Source organism: Carettochelys insculpta, chromosome 21 (genome assembly GCF_033958435.1).
Source record: "Carettochelys insculpta isolate YL-2023 chromosome 21, ASM3395843v1, whole genome shotgun sequence".
Lineage (NCBI taxonomy): Eukaryota > Metazoa > Chordata > Testudines > Carettochelyidae > Carettochelys > Carettochelys insculpta.
This window is the reverse complement of record NC_134157.1, coordinates 2,336,573-2,352,674: the sequence shown is the minus strand read 5'-3', so window position 1 is coordinate 2,352,674 and position 16,102 is coordinate 2,336,573. Positions and strand designations below refer to the sequence as shown.

Here is a 16,102-nt window from a genome sequence, read left to right as displayed (position 1 = left end):
GTGCAGCAGGGGAGCGGGGTCTGGGAGGGAGGTGGGATGCAGTAGGGGGATGGGGGAAGAGATTGGGGTGCAGCAGGGGAGCGGGGTCTGGGAGGGAGGTGGGGTGCAGCAGGGGGAGGGGGGAAGGGACTGGGGTGCAGCAGGGGAGCGGGGTCTGGGAGGGAGGTGGGGTGCAGCAGGGGGAGGGGGGAAGGGACTGGGGTGCAGCAGGGGAGCGGGGTCTGGGAGGGAGGTGGGGTGCAGCAGGGGGAGGGGGGAAGGGACTGGGGTGCAGCAGGGGAGCGGGGTCTGGGAGGGAGGTGGGGTGCAGAAGGGGGACGGGGGAAGGGATTAGGCTGCAGCAGGGGAGCGGGGTCTGGGAGGGAGGTGGGGTGGAGCAGGGGGATGGGGGAAGGGACTGGGGTGCAGCAGGGCAGCGGGGTCCGGGAAGGAGGTGGGATGCAGCAGGGGGATGGGGGAAGGGACTGGGATGCAGCAGGGCAGCGGGGTCCGGGAGGGAGGTGGGGTGCAGCAGGGGGATGGGGGAAGGGACTGGGGTGCAGCAGGGGAGCGGGGTCTGGGAGGGAGGTGGGGTGCAGCAGGGGGATGGGGGAAGGGACTGGGGTGCAGCAGGGGAGCGGGGTCTGGGAGGGAGGTGGGGTGCAGCAGGGGGATGGGGGAAGGGACTGGGGTGCAGCAGGGGAGCGGGGTCTGGGAGGGAGGTGGGATGCAGCAGGGGGATGGGGGAAGGGACTGGGGTGCAGCAGGGCAGCGGGGTCTGGGAGGGAGGTGGGGTGCAGCAGGGGGATGGGGGAAGGGACTGGGGTGCAGCAGGGCAGCGGGGTCCGGGAGGGAGGTGGGGTGCAGCAGGGGGATGGGGGAAGGGACTGGGGTGCAGCAGGGGAGCAGGGTCCGGGAGGGAGGTGGGATGCAGCAGGGGGATGGGGGAAGGGACTGGGATGCAGCAGGGGAGCGGGGTCCGGGAGGGAGGTGGGGTGCAGCAGGGGGATGGGGGAAGGGCCTGGGGTGCAGCAGGGGAGCGGGGTCTGGGAGGGAGGTGGGATGCAGCAGGGGGATGGGGGAAGGGACTGGGGTGCAGCAGGGGAGCGGGGTCTGGGAGGGAGGTGGGGTGCAGCAGGGGGATGGGGGAAGGGACTGGGGTGCAGCAGGGGAGCGGGGTCCGGGAGGGAGGTGGGATGCAGCAGGGGGATGGGGGAAGGGACTGGGGTGCAGCAGGGGAGCGGGGTCTGGGAGGGAGGTGGGGTGCAGCAGGGGGATGGGGGAAGGGACTGGGGTGCAGCAGGGGAGCGGGGTCTGGGAGGGAGGTGGGATGCAGCAGGGGGATGGGGGAAGGGACTGGGGTGCAGCAGGGCAGCGGGGTCTGGGAGGGAGGTGGGGTGCAGCAGGGGGATGGGGGAAGGGACTGGGGTGCAGCAGGGCAGCGGGGTCCGGGAGGGAGGTGGGGTGCAGCAGGGGGATGGGGGAAGGGACTGGGGTGCAGCAGGGGAGCAGGGTCCGGGAGGGAGGTGGGATGCAGCAGGGGGATGGGGGAAGGGACTGGGATGCAGCAGGGGAGCGGGGTCCGGGAGGGAGGTGGGGTGCAGCAGGGGGATGGGGGAAGGGCCTGGGGTGCAGCAGGGGAGCGGGGTCTGGGAGGGAGGTGGTGTGCAGCAGGGGGATGGGGGAAGGGACTGGGATGCAGCAGGGGAGCGGGGTCTGGGAGGGAGGTGGGGTGCAGCAGGGGGATGGGGGAAGGGACTGGGGTGCAGCAGGGGAGCGGGGTCTGGGAGGAAGGTGGTGTGCAGCAGGGGGATGGGGGAAGGGACTGGGATGCAGCAGGGGAGCGGGGTCTGGGAGGGAGGTGGGGTGCAGCAGGGGGATGGGGGAAGGGACTGGGGTGCAGCAGGGGAGCGGGGTCTGGGAGGGAGGTTGGGTGCAGCAGGGGGATGGGGGAAGGGACTGGGATGCAGCAGGGGAGCGGGGTCTGGGAGGGAGGTGGGGTGCAGCAGGGGGATGGGGGAAGGGACTGGGATGCAGCAGGGGAGCGGGGTCTGGGAAGGAGGTGGGGTGCAGCAGGGGGATGGGGGAAGGGATTGGGATGCAGCAGGGGAGCGGGGTCTGGGAGGGAGGTGGGGTGCAGCAGGGGGATGGGGGAAGGGATTGGGATGCAGCAGGGGAGCGGGGTCTGGGAGGGAGGTGGGGTGCATCAGGGGGATGGGGGAAGGGATTGGGGTGCAGCAGGGGAGCGGGGTCTGGGAGGGAGGTGGGGTGCAGCAGGGGGATGGGGGAAGGGACTGGGGTGCAGCAGGGGAGCGGGGTCTGGGAGGGAGGTGGGATGCAGCAGGGGGATGGGGGAAGGGACTGGGGTGCAGCAGGGGAGTGGGGTCCGGGAGGGAGGTGGATGCAGCAGGGGGATGGGGGAAGGGACTGGGTTGCAGCAGGGGAGCGGGGTCTGGGAGGGAGGTGGGGTGCAGCAGGGGGATGGGGGAAGGGATTGGGGTGCAGCAGGGGAGCGGGGTCTGGGAGGGAGGTGGGGTGCAGCAGGGGGATGGGGGAAGGGACTGGGATGCAGCAGGGGAGCGGGGTCCGGGAGGGAGGTGGATGCAGCAGGGGGATGGGGGAAGGGACTGGGTTGCAGCAGGGGAGCGGGGTCTGGGAGGGAGGTGGGTGCAGCAGGGGGATGGGGGAAGGGACTGGGGTGCAGCAGGGGAGCGGGGTCTGGGAGGGAGGTGGGGTGCAGCAGGGGGATGGGGGAAGGGACTGGGTTGCAGCAGGGGAGCGGGGTCTGGGAGGGAGGTGGGGTGCAGCAGGGAAGTGGGGTGTGGGAGGGAAGTGGGGTGCAGCAGGGAAGTGGGGTGTGGGAGGGAAGTGGGGTGCAGCAGGGGAGCGGGGTGTGGGAGGGAAGTGGGGTGCAGCAGGGAAGTGGGGTGTGGGAGGGAGGTGGGGTGCAGCAGGGGGATGGGGGAAGGGACTGGGGTGCAGCAGGGGAGCGGGGTCTGGGAGGGAGGTGGGGTGCAGCAGGGGGATGGGGGAAGGGACTGGGTTGCAGCAGGGGAGCGGGGTCTGGGAGGGAGGTGGGGTGCAGCAGGGGGATGGGGGAAGGGACTGGGGTGCAGCAGGGGAGCGGGGTCTGGGAGGGAGGTGGGGTGCAGCAGGGGGATGGGGGAAGGGACTGGGTTGCAGCAGGGGAGCGGGGTCTGGGAGGGAGGTGGGGTGCAGCAGGGGGATGGGGGAAGGGACTGGGGTGCAGCAGCAGGGGAGCGGGGTCCGGGAGGGAGGTGGGTGCAGCAGGGGGATGGGGGAAGGGACTGGGGTGCAGCAGGGGAGCGGGGTCTGGGAGGGAGGTGGGATGCAGCAGGGGGATGGGGAAGGGACTGGGGTGCAGCAGGGGAGCGGGGTCTGGGAGGGAGGTGGGGTGCAGCAGGGGGATGGGGGAAGGGATTGGGGTGCAGCAGGGGAGCGGGGTCTGGGAGGGAGGTGGGGTGCAGCAGGGGGATGGGGGAAGGGACTGGGGTGCAGCAGGGCAGTGGGGTCTGGGAGGGAGGTGGGATGCAGCAGGGGGATGGGGGAAGGGACTGGGATGCAGCAGGGGAGCGGGGTCTGGGAGGGAGGTGGGGTGCAGCAGGGGGATGGGGGAAGGGATTGGGGTGCAGCAGGGCAGCGGGGTCCGGTAGGGAGGTGGGTGCAGCAGGGGGATGGTGGAAGGGACTGGGGTGCAGCAGGGCAGCGGGGTCCGGGAGGGAGGTGGGGTGCAGCAGGGGGATGGGGGAAGGGACTGGGGTGCAGCAGGGCAGCGGGGTCCGGGAGGGAGGTGGGATGCAGCAGGGGGATGGGGGAAGGGACTGGGGTGCAGCAGGGCAGCGGGGTCCGGGAGGGAGGTGGGTGCAGCAGGGGGATGGTGGAAGGGACTGGGGTGCAGCAGGGCAGCGGGGTCCGGGAGGGAGGTGGGGTGCAGCAGGGGGATGGGGGAAGGGACTGGGGTGCAGCAGGGGAGCGGGGTCTGGGAGGGAGGTGGGGTGCAGCAGGGGGATGGGGGAAGGGACTGGGGTGCAGCAGGGCAGCGGGGTCCGGGAAGGAGGTGGGGTGCAGCAGGGGGATGGGGGAAGGGACTGGGATGCAGCAGGGGAGCGGGGTCTGGGAGGGAGGTGGGGTGCAGCAGGGGGATGGGGGAAGGGACTGGGGTGCAGCAGGGCAGCGGGGTCTGGGAGGGAGGTGGGGTGCAGCAGGGGGATGGGGGAAGGGACTGGGGTGCAGCAGGGCAGTGGGGTCTGGGAGGGAGGTGGGGTGCAGCAGGGGGATGGGGGAAGGGACTGGGGTGCAGCAGGGCAGCGGGGTCTGGGAGGGAGGTGGGGTGCAGCAGGGGGATGGGGGAAGGGACTGGGGTGCAGCAGGGGAGCGGGGTCTGGGAGGGAGGTGGGATGCAGCAGGGGGATGGGGGAAGGGACTGGGGTGCAGCAGGGCAGTGGGGTCTGGGAGGGAGGTGGGTGCAGCAGGGGGATGGTGGAAGGGACTGGGGTGCAGCAGGGGAGCGGGGTCTGGGAGGGAGGTGGGGTGCAGCAGGGGGATGGGGGAAGGGACTGGGGTGCAGCAGGGCAGCGGGGTCTGGGAGGGAGGTGGGATGCAGCAGGGGGATGGGGGAAGGGACTGGGGTGCAGCAGGGGAGCGGGGTCTGGGAGGGAGGTGGGGTGCAGAAGGGGGACGGGGGAAGGGACTGGGGTGCAGCAGGGGAGCGGGGTCTGAGAAGGAGGTGGGATGCAGCAGGGGGATGGGGGAAGGGACTGGGGTGCAGCAGGGGAGCGGGGTCTGAGAAGGAGGTGGGATGCAGCAGGGGGATGGTGGAAGGGACTGGGGTGCAGCAGGGGAGCGGGGTCTGGGAGGGAGGTGGGGTGCAGCAGGGGGATGGGGGAAGGGACTGGGGTGCAGCAGGGCAGCGGGGTCTGGGAGGGAGGTGGGTGCAGCAGGGGGATGGTGGAAGGGACTGGGGTGCAGCAGGGGAGCGGGGTCTGGGAGGGAGGTGGGGTGCAGCAGGGGGATGGGGGAAGGGACTGGGGTGCAGCAGGGGAGCGGGGTCTGGGAGGGAGGTGGGGTGCAGCAGGGGGATGGGGGAAGGGACTGGGGTGCAGCAGGGGAGCGGGGTCCGGTAGGGAGGTGGGTGCAGCAGGGGGATGGGGGAAGGGACTGGGATGCAGCAGGGGAGCGGGGTCTGGGAGGGAGGTGGGGTGCAGCAGGGGGATGGGGGAAGGGATTGGGATGCAGCAGGGGAGCGGGGTCTGGGAGGGAGGTGGGGTGCAGCAGGGGGATGGGGGAAGGGACTGGGATGCAGCAGGGGAGCGGGGTCTGGGAGGGAGGTGGGGTGCAGCAGGGGGATGGTGGAAGGGACTGGGGTGCAGCAGGGCAGTGGGGTCTGGGAGGGAGGTGGGGTGCAGCAGGGCAGCGGGGTCTGGGAGGGAGGTGGGATGCAGCAGGGGGATGGTGGAAGGGACTGGGGTGCAGCAGGGCAGCGGGGTGTGGGAGGGAGGTGGGATGCAGCAGGGGGATGGGGGAAGGGACTGGGGTGCAGCAGGGGAGCAGGGTCCGGGAGGGAGGTGGGATGCAGCAGGGGGATGGGGGAAGGGACTGGGGTGCAGCAGGGCAGCGGGGTGTGGGAGGGAGGTGGGATGCAGCAGGGGGATGGGGGAAGGGATTGGGATGCAGCAGGGGAGCGGGGTCTGGGAGGGAGGTGGGGTGCAGCAGGGGGATGGGGGAAGGGACTGGGGTGCAGCAGGGCAGCGGGGTCCGGGAGGGAGGTGGGTGCAGCAGGGGGATGGGGGAAGGACTGGGGTGCAGCAGGGGAGCGGGGTCTGGGAGGGAGGTGGGATGCAGCAGGGGGATGGGGGAAGGGACTGGGATGCAGCAGGGGAGCGGGGTCTGGGAGGGAGGTGGGATGCAGCAGGGGGATGGGGGAAGGGATTGGGGTGCAGCAGGGCAGCGGGGTCTGGGAGGGAGGTGGGATGCAGCAGGGGGATGGGGGAAGGGACTGGGATGCAGCAGGGGAGCGGGGTCTGGGAGGGAGGTGGGATGCAGCAGGGGGATGGGGGAAGGGATTGGGGTGCAGCAGGGGAGCGGGGTCTGGGAGGGAGGTGGGGTGCAGCAGGGGGATGGGGGAAGGGACTGGGATGCAGCAGGGGAGCGGGGTCCGGGAAGGAGGTGGGGTGCAGCAGGGGAATGGGGGAAGGGATTGGGATGCAGCAGGGGAGCGGGGTCTGGGAGGGAGGTGGGGTGCAGCAGGGGGATGGGGGAAGTTACTGGGGTGCAGCAGGGCAGCGGGGTCTGGGAGGGAGGTGGGGTGCAGCAGGGGGATGGGGGAAGGGACTGGGGTGCAGCAGGGGAGCGGGGTCTGGGAGGGAGGTGGGATGCAGCAGGGGGATGGGGGAAGGGACTGGGGTGCAGCAGGGGAGCGGGGTCTGGGAGGGAGGTGGGATGCAGCAGGGGGATGGGGGAAGGGATTGGGGTGCAGCAGGGCAGCGGGGTCTGGGAGGGAGGTGGGATGCAGCAGGGGGATGGGGGAAGGGATTGGGGTGCAGCAGGGCAGCGGGGTCTGGGAGGGAGGTGGGGTGCAGCAGGGGGATGGGGGAAGGGACTGGGGTGCAGCAGGGCAGTGGGGTCTGGGAGGGAGGTGGGATGCAGCAGGGGGATGGGGGAAGGGACTGGGATGCAGCAGGGGAGCGGGGTCTGGGAGGGAGGTGGGGTGCAGCAGGGGGATGGGGGAAGGGATTGGGGTGCAGCAGGGCAGCGGGGTCCGGGAGGGAGGTGGGTGCAGCAGGGGGATGGTGGAAGGGACTGGGGTGCAGCAGGGCAGCGGGGTCCGGGAGGGAGGTGGGGTGCAGCAGGGGGATGGGGGAAGGGACTGGGGTGCAGCAGCAGTGGAGCGGGGTCTGGGAGGGAGGTGGGATGCAGCAGGGGGATGGGGGAAGGGATTGGGGTGCAGCAGGGCAGCGGGGTCCGGGAGGGAGGTGGGTGCAGCAGGGGGATGGTGGAAGGGACTGGGGTGCAGCAGGGCAGCGGGGTCTGGGAGGGAGGTGGGGTGCAGCAGGGGGATGGGGGAAGGGACTGGGGTGCAGCAGGGGAGCGGGGTCTGGGAGGGAGGTGGGGTGCAGCAGGGGGATGGGGGAAGGGACTGGGGTGCAGCAGGGGAGCGGGGTCTGGGAGGGAGGTGGGGTGCAGCAGGGGGATGGGGGAAGGGATTGGGGTGCAGCAGGGGAGCGGGGTCCGGGAGGGAGGCTGGAAAACCAGCCAAAAGGAGCTGCAAGATTGTGCTGGGGGGCAGCACCCGGTGCCTCTACCCTCTCTCCCCGGGGCCCACAGCTGTTCACAGATGAAGAGGCGCCGCAGCCAGATTTTCTGAGGGCCCGTGGGAGCGGGACAGGCACAAGCCTGCCTGGCCGAGGTTCCCGCTCAGCCTGCGGGCGGGATCCATTGGCCTGGGGGGCCAGATCCGGCACCTGGGCCCTAGTTTGCCCTGAGGCTTGCGCAGCAGTGAAATGTGGCCCCAGGGAGGAGGAGGAGAGGTGGTGCAGCGACGCCGGGACACAGACCAGGCTTCGCGCCCCTCAGCAGGGGAGCTCGCAGTGCTGCTGCAGGTATGAAGCTGCGCCCCTCTGCCGGAGCCGCTGCACGGCCGGGTGAGCCCACCGAGGTGCCAGGCAAAGGCCCTTCGCAAATACCACCGATTGGCCGGGGAGCCGGGGAGCCAGGATAAGACTCCCGAGACCCCCCCGCAACACTGGCCCTCTCGTGCGACCGGCCCGAAAGGGTTTCACAAACTGCAAGGAATGGGCCTCCAGTGGCCAGGGTGAGGCGTCAGGTGACATCCGGTTCAAACCCCTGCTCTGCTCCAAACCTCCTGTGTCACTGGGCTGGGCTGGGCTGGGCTTCCGCTCTCCTGTGCGGATAGGCCTGGGGCGGGCGCGGGGGCCGAATGTTCTTTTAAGTTCCTCATTCCCAGACAGAAGCTTCTGCCATTCCCAGCAGGTGGGCACCTGCACCTTCAGGCACCTTCGAAACCTGGCTCTTAATCTCGGGCTACCTGAGCTCCTGTCTATCAGTGGGGATGACAACACTGCCCTAGTGCATGGGGGCAGGGCGATGACTAATGCAGCCAACAGCCTGAGGTGCTGAGTTACCATGGTGATGGGGCCCACCGTCTTTCGGTATCTAAGATGGAGATGAATAAGTAGCAGCCAATCAGTGGGCTCCATCCTGGGAGGTGCTGAGCCCTCGCTGGCAATGTGAGCTCCAGGCTTGCAGCATGAGCTCAGCCCTTTGCAGCCCTTTGCAGCCTCTCAATGGTTCTGTATCCCCAGACGCACCACTTTTTGGAGGGATTCCCTTCCTCTTGTGCACACAGCCTCAGGCTCTTCCCAGTTCTTTCCGTCCTTCTCTCTCCGAGAAGCAGAGCTGCTTGGGGGGGGCATTTCCACCCCAGGGGAAGGTCCAACACTGCCACATTGGGCTGGACAAGGCCGTGGGAATAGAAACAAACTTTGTAGCATTTCTGGTTGGGCCACGTTGAAACAAACGGTGCCATCGTTTTAAAATGCAAACCAAGCACCCACCCTGGTGACAATGATCGAAATATCGTGATGGAATGAATCGCAGGGCTCTGAGCGAACGGTGCGACTTAGAAGGGAGACGTGCGTGCAAAAGGGAATGTCTCGCAGAGGGCTGAGATGAAAACCCCGGGGGGGGTGGGAAATGGCATTTCAGAAAAGCAGCTTCATCTGATCAAAGCTGATGGCTTTCCACGCAACTAAATGACATTGGCTGACCAAACTACCATCCTAGCACAGCAAACCCCACTGGAACATTTTAATCAGCGTGAGCAGGGGGAGTGCAGGGTGTGTGCACTTTTGGGAGTGCAAGCCAATGCTCCATAGAGTTAAACAAGCCACAGGCACCGAACAACTTCCGGGCATGTGGGGAGACTTGGGCTGCAGTAATAGCTACCTGCGTCCTGGGAAGCACTTCCGGGTCAGCGGGAATTCTGCCCAGTATTTCGCACAGGACTATGCCAAACGAGAACACGTCCACCTGCAAGAGGGGGCAGAAAGATGGAGTGAGTGGGACTCTGGTGCATGAGAGAGCAGGGCAGTCAGAGAGATCCTGAGCTGAGCTCACCCCAAAGCAAGGGTCTCTCCGGTCCAGGGAAATGCGTTACAAGAGAACAGTCCCTTGCCGCTCGCTGTCTGCTGGCATTCACCATGCTGCTGGCTTCCTTTTAACGTACAACACAGGGAATCGCAAGAGGTGCTGTGTTTCAGCCAATATAAAATGCTGCGGGTGGGGGGACAGGGTGAACTCAGTGCACATGGCAAAGACCCAGTGACACCTCTTCCATAGATACCAAGACCTAGGGGGCCCTTGTAGCCTGACCTCCTGGATAGGCAGGCCCCAAAGTAATTTCTACAACGGGTCGTTTAGACAAACGCCCAAAACGCTGCAAGAGGTTGGGCTGTTCACCCCAGTGTCTGCAGCTCATTCTTACGTAAGTAACTGCAATACGATGTTCTCCTTCTCTTCATGTCCCTAAAGCTTCATTCAGTGTTGCTGGCACCTGTATAGTGGCATGCACATAAACACCCAGAGCAGAGAGATCACAGCAGTTACACAGCCCTATAGTAACCAAGCAGCCTTCTCAACTGTTTTCTTCAACAGAAACGTCACCATCTCTTTCTCCAAAGCAGGGAGACTATGTACTGCAAACAGTCACAATCTAGCCAGGCCAGCCAAGCCTCAGAACCTCTCAGCTCCAAAGGAACTTACACAGCCAGCTTGCATGCCCCCACGCCTTGCTGGAGAGAGCAGAGTTGGGGTGAAGGAAGGTAGAGCAGAGCTCGTGATGGGAAACAGAGCTTTCCTGTTCCACCTAACCCAAGGTAGAAAGAGTCTCTAGCCCAAGTTGTTTGCCCTCATGCTGGAGGGTCTGGCCAGAAGCCTCACCATGCCTGGTGACGCTCACCCAGGCCCCGGACCCCACTGGTGTGGAGCAAACCAGCCACAGACCACAAACTCAAGGCCATGGAGTCACTCTCTGGAAGAGGAGCTGACAGTACTGATTGCGTGGGAGGCTCTGCAGAGCCACAGGCGGGACCTGACCTGGGCCTGGTGGACACCCGCAGGGCAGGGAGGCAGTACCGTACCTTCCTGTCGTACGGCTCCCCCCGCAGCATTTCAGGCGCCATCCAGAAGGCCGAGCCCACCAGGGACAGCTTCCTCTCCGGGTTCTTCACAGGCAGCTCCACGACCTCCCTGGCCAGGCCAAAATCCGTCACCAAAGCTTCCCGGCCTCGCTGGGTGACGCGAATGAGGCAGTTCTGAAACGAGTCCCACAGGCCTGCTCGTCTGAAAGTTCCACGCACCCCTCAGCTGAGCCTCCACCTCCACCCCAACACCACCCCCTTCCCAGGCACACCTCCCCCGCATTCAGCCGAGCTGGGGAGGGAGGCCCCAGGTGCCCATTTCCATGGAGGGTTGCAGTGGGGATGGAGTGTTTTTGGGTGACGCGTGCAGGATGGAGCTTTCCAATGACCAGTTCCAGCCATAGCTCCGAGCAGCACCGGACAGACATGAGCTGACCCTCACCACCCCCAGAGGGGCTGTCCTCGTCCAACGAGAAATTGAAGCAAGAGCGTTTTAAGTGACTTGCCCAAGGTTGCGCAGTGAGTCAATGGCAGAGGAACAGCTCCCAGGCCCCGCTTCCTTCAACTTCCTGTTCAAACCATTAGCCCAGACTGCCTCTCCTGTCAGAATGCTCTGTTTAGGGCTTACCCCTCCCCAGGAGACAGGCTCAGATCCCTCACAGCCGTCCTAAACCCATTCCGAGTGCCCTGGAGAGGGCTGCAGAGATGGGGAAGCCATGGCCAATAGGCCAGGCACAGGTCCTGCACCACCACCCCTCTCTGCACACGGCTTTTGTGTTTCTCTCAAGCTTCCCCCAGCAGGAAAGGAGCCATTCTGCAGGAGAACAGCGTGAGTGGGGGAAGGGCTCAAGGCCCACTTCTCTCATACCTGCAGCCACCTGGGCAGTCTACTTCAAACAGCCTTAGCGTGGGTGTGAGACAGACACCCTGTCAGCCCAAGAGTGAGGGGGAACATGCATCCTTGCACCTCCATCCCTACCCCCTCACCCCTCCAAGCCCAGAGGACACCGTGGGATGGAAGAGATGAGCAGAGGAGTAAATGAACAGATGAGTTTATTTATTCAGTGGAAAGAATCACTCCTCCCCTCACGCAGGGGAACGGTCTCCTACAGCAAGCGCGGGCGGAAGCCATGGGGCCCTGTGCTGCCCAGGGGCCATAACCCAGCTATTGCAACTGCAACTCCTCTGTGAACCCGCAAACAATGGCAGTGAGACCTTCCCTGCTCCATCCAGACCCCAGAAGGAAGCCCCCGGAGAGGGGAGACCCCATTCCTGCTATGACCTGGGTGCTGAGAGCCCCACTATAGATCCCCATGTGCCTCACAGGGACTAGCCAGAAGCAGCTCAGGTCCGCTGACCCTGTTTGGCGTGGGTAGCTATAGCTACAGAGAGACGGGCAGACGAGGCAGTTGTGTGTCCAGAGATCATGGGCTCATAATGGAGTGACAGACCCTGTGTGAGCCCCCTGCTCATCTCAGCCCTCCGGCATGGCTCGGCTGGGATCGGCAGGGGCTCTGATCAGCAGAGAGGCTGGTAATTAAGGGGTGCAGCGTTTCGCCTTCCTCCAGGTCCCGGCCCTTCAGCACGGCCTCAGGGCCCAGAGGATGTTTTCAAGCTTACGCAACATTCTTTCCCCTAAGGAGTTCCCTCTGCCTGTTTCAGGAGGGGTGGGCGAGGCATTCAACTCTGTCTCTTTCCAGTAGGCAAGTATTTTAAAGGCAACATCTTTCTTTCCCTCGAGCAGATTCTCAGAGGATGCTCTCTGCCCAGTTTTCACCAGCTCTCCCCGAGCCCCAGAGTCTCTGGTACCCAGAAAAGTGGGGAGTTCAATTTTTTCCACCAACATTCCTGTTTTTTACTGTTTGTAGCAAACTCCAGCAAATTCCTGGGAAAGTTTAAACAAAATAAAACCCAGACTCAAAGGGCCTTACTTGTAGCTCACTAGTTTGACAGCGCACAGCAATTACCTGGGAAACTAGGGCCTGGCATTTGCTGCTTCTACAGGAAGCTGAAAGGCTCATTTTTAGTAGTAGTGACCCCCAGCCATGTGAGAGGTTTGGGCTGAGAGTTTCAAGGCCACCTAAGGGAGAGGCAGGTGCAAATCCCTTTTATGTCGATGGAAATCAGGCATTTAAAATTGAAGCCTTGTTCATTGTTCTTAAATAGAGGAAATGATCTGGCAAAAGGATCTCTCCTCCGCCAACTGAACTTTGCCAGGGGAGTGGATATAATAGGATCTGGAGCCCTGGCATGCCTGCTCTGGGGTTTTCTAATTGCACAGTGGATGTATGTATATGTGTACATTTCTATAGGATTTTTTGGGACTCGTGGCACAACTCATCAGTGAACGATATCCCTGCTATCGAATGGTTTGTGCAACCTCTAGGAAGGGGATCAGTTTCTATTAGGCATTGGGGAATAATTCCTACAGATCCCTATTTATTCCTGCAGAAACCTATCGGTTTAATCACTGCCGAGTTCTACAGGGCTTTGCCCCCAGAGTCTAATTCATGTAAGGTGGGTTTGGAAAAAGCAAAATAACAACTGGTTCAGATGGCTGGATCGCACTAGCAAGCAGATCTCACGCCTGCCTCGCCTCCCTGCCCCACCCTCCCATCCCCTCGGGGTCAGCACCGCAGCGAAGGGAGGCATTCATATCAGGCCCAAACAACTGCAGGGAGACGCACACGATGTGCAGTGACATTCCAAAACACACACGGAGTTTCTGGGCAGGACCAGGCTGGCTCCGACGTTGTGGTGAGTTAATGCAACAGCTGGATACATTTAGGGGGAAATGCATTTTAATGGATTTTCTAGGACATCAGCAAGGAAAGCCAGACTCCATCTGAACCTGTTAGCCATGCTGGTCTCCACTGGAGTGTGTGTTCTGATGGCTGGTGATTAAGCTGGACAAACAGCTGCAGGGATAATGAAGGCAAACGAGCCTCCTGGACTGAGAGTCCTCAGGCTGGTAGTGAGTGACAGGCTTCCACCCAGCCAAAATCCATCCATATTTCATGGTACCACTGAGCAGTTCATGGAAGGTCAGCGGCGGAGTCAGGACACAGGACACTCATCCCTCGCCCTACGAGCACAATCGGCTCCCAACTTTCTGCTCATAGGTGAAAACTCTGAAGAGGGACACTACATTCCCATTAACATACATGTACAAGTCTCTGATTCGTTCCAAGTGCTCGTAACTTGGAGAACGAGTGGCCGCAGGTGGTGCTGCTTTTGAAAGGTGAACCTTGGGTTTGGCAGGGGGTTGAGGAGGGTTAAAGGCTGGGGGCAGTTTGGTGCCAAGAGTGAAAGGGAGGGTTAAAACCTGTTGGCAGGTTGGGTCTGTGGGGCTGGCACAGGGGTCAGGCTGCGACGGGTTGGGGCTGTGGGGAAGGCAGGGGGATCAGGCTGTGGCGGGTTGGGGCTGGGGGGCTGGCCAGTATGTGGTGGGTTGGGGCTGCGGGGAAGGTGGGGGGGTCAGTTTGTGGGGAAGGCGGGGGGGTCAGGCTGTGGCGGGTTGGGGCTGTGGGGCCGGTGCGGGTGGGTCAGGCTGTGGCGGGTTGGGGCTGCGGGGGGGTCAGTCTATGGCAGGTTGGGGCTGTGGGGCTGACAGGGGTTCAGACTGTGGCAGGTTGGGTCTGTGGGGCTGGCGGGGGTTCAGGCTGTGGCGGGTTGGGGCTGTGGGGCTGGCAGGGGTTCGGGCTGTGGCAGGTTGGGTCTGTAGGGCTGGCGGGGGTTCAGGTTGTGGCGGGTTGGGTCTGTGGGGCTGGCAGGGGTTCAGGCTGTGGCGGGTTGGGTCTGTGGGGCTGGCGGGGGGTGTTCAGGCTGTGGCAGGTTGGGTCTGTGGGGCTGGCGCAGGGGTTCAGGCTGTGGCAGGTTGGGGCTGTGCGGCTAGCGGGGGGGTAAGGCTGTGGCAGGTTGGGGCTGTGGGGCTGGCGGGGGGGTCAGGCTGTGGCGGGTTGGGTCTGTGGGGCTGGCGGGGGGGGTTCAGGCTGTGGCAGGTTGGGGCTGTGGGGCTGGCGCAGGTGTTCAGGCTGTGGCAGGTTGGGGCTGTGGGGCTGGCGGGGGGGGTCAGGCTGTGACAGATTGGGGCTGTGGGGCTGGCGGGGGTTCAGGTTGTGGCGGGTTGGGTCTGTGGGGCTGGCAGGGGTTCAGGCTGTGGCAGGTTGGGGCTGTGGGGCTGGTGCGGGGGTCAGGCTGTGGTGGGTTGGGGCTGCAGGGAGGAAAGGGGTTCAGGCTGTGGCGGGTTGGGGCTGTGCGGCTGGCAGGGGTTCAGGATGTGGCAGGTTGGAGCTGTGGGGCTGGCAGGGGTTCAGGCTGTGGGAGGTTGGGGCTGTGGGGCTGGCGGGGGGTTCAGACTGTGGCAGGTTGGGGCTGTGGGGCTGGCGGGGGGGGTCAGGCTGTGGCGGGTTGGGGCTGCAGGGAGGAAAGGGGTTCAGGCTGTGGCAGGTTGGGTCTGTGGGGCTGGTAGGGGGGGGTCAAGCTGTGGTGGGTTGGGGCTGCAGGGCAGAAAGGGGTTCAGGCTGTGGGAGGTTGGGGCTGTGGGGCTGGCAGGGGTTCAGGATGTGGCAGGTTGGAGCTGTGGGGCTGGCAGGGGTTCAGGCTGTGGGAGGTTGGGGCTGTGGGGCTGGCAGGGGTTCAGGCTGTGGCGGGTTGGAGCTGTGGGGCTGGCAGGGGTTCAGGCTGTGGCGGGTTGGAGCTGTGGGGCTGGCAGGGGTTCAGGCTGTGGCGGGTTGGAGCTGTGGGGCTGGCAGGGGCTCAGGCTGTGGCGGGTTGGGGCTGTGGGGCTGGCAGGGGTTCAGGCTGTGGCGAGTTGGGGCTGTGGGGCTGGCAGGGGTTCAGGCTGTGGCGGGTTGGAGCTGTGGGGCTGGCAGGGGTTCAGGCTGTGGCAGGTTGGAGCTGTGGGGCTGGCAGGGGTTCAGGCTGTGGGAGGTTGGGGCTGTGGGGCTGGCGGGGGGTTCAGGCTGTGGTGGGTTGGAGCTGTGGGGATGGCAGGGGTTCAGGCTGTGGGAGGTTGGGGCTGTGGGGCTGGCGGGGGTTCAGGCTGTGGCGGGTTGGGGCTGTGGGGCTGGCAGAGGTTCAGGCTGTGGTGGGTTGGGGCTGTGGGGCTGGCAGGGGTTCAGGCTGTGGCGGGTTGGGGCTGTGGGGCTGGCAGGGGTTCAGGCTGTGGCGGGTTGGGGCTGTGGGGCTGGCAGGGGTTCAGGCTGTGGCCGGTTGGAGCTGTGGGGCTGGCAGGGGTTCAGGCTGTGGTGGGTTGGGGCTGTGGGGCTGGCAGGGGTTCAGGCTGTGGCGGGTTGAGGCTGTGGGGCTGGCGGGGGTTCAGGCTGTGGCGGGTTGGGGCTGTGGGGCTGGCAGGGGTTCAGGCTGTGGCGAGTTGGGGCTGTGGGGCTGGCAGGGGTTCAGGCTGTGGCAGGTTGGAGCTGTGGGGCTGGCGGGGGGTTCAGGCTGTGGCGGGTTGGAGCTGTGGGGCTGGCAGGGGTTCAGGCTATGGGAGGTTGGGGCTGTGGGGCTGGCGGGGGTTCAGGCTGTGGCCGGTTGGCTCTGCAGGGAGTGGGCTAAGGCTCGTATGAGCCGGGGGAATTCACTCACCCAGTGAGCAGAGGTAGGTATATGTGTCCCTCGTTTTAGCGAGTACTCCTAAGTAAAGTGCTCATTCAGTGAGGAATGAATGTACCAGCCAGCACATCACTAGCTTCAGCAGCAGAGGATCATGGGAGCTGCTTCAGTAAAAGCTCAGCGGCCTGTGGTCAGATCTGGGTTCGAGGTCAGACCTGCAGCTGATGTCGCTCCCTGCTGTAAATCAGAGGGGACGTGGTCTGGTAGGCAGAGCAGATGAACCAGGTACCAGAGACAGTTCAGCTCTAGGCTCATGATTTTTAAATGCACTTGCAGCGGTGAGAGAGCTTGGCTTGTGCTCCAGCCTCACGGGGGCTGCAGGGCTCGAG

The 16,102-nt window shown here is 64.8% G+C and overlaps 1 protein-coding gene across 2 annotated transcripts in view; it reads right to left on the bottom strand.

Moving 5' to 3' along the window:
* The window catches only part of LOC142023880 (dual specificity testis-specific protein kinase 2-like), a 69,478-nt gene that overhangs the window by 12,187 nt on the left and 41,189 nt on the right, over positions 1-16,102 (bottom strand). For both annotated transcript variants that reach the window (XM_075015292.1, XM_075015291.1), the window contains exons 6-7: positions 10,158-10,331; positions 8,965-9,048 (exon numbers count right to left, since the gene is read on the bottom strand). In XM_075015292.1, the coding sequence (XP_074871393.1) occupies positions 8,965-9,048; positions 10,158-10,331 (258 nt within the window). The remainder of the gene's footprint in view (positions 1-8,964; positions 9,049-10,157; positions 10,332-16,102) is intronic.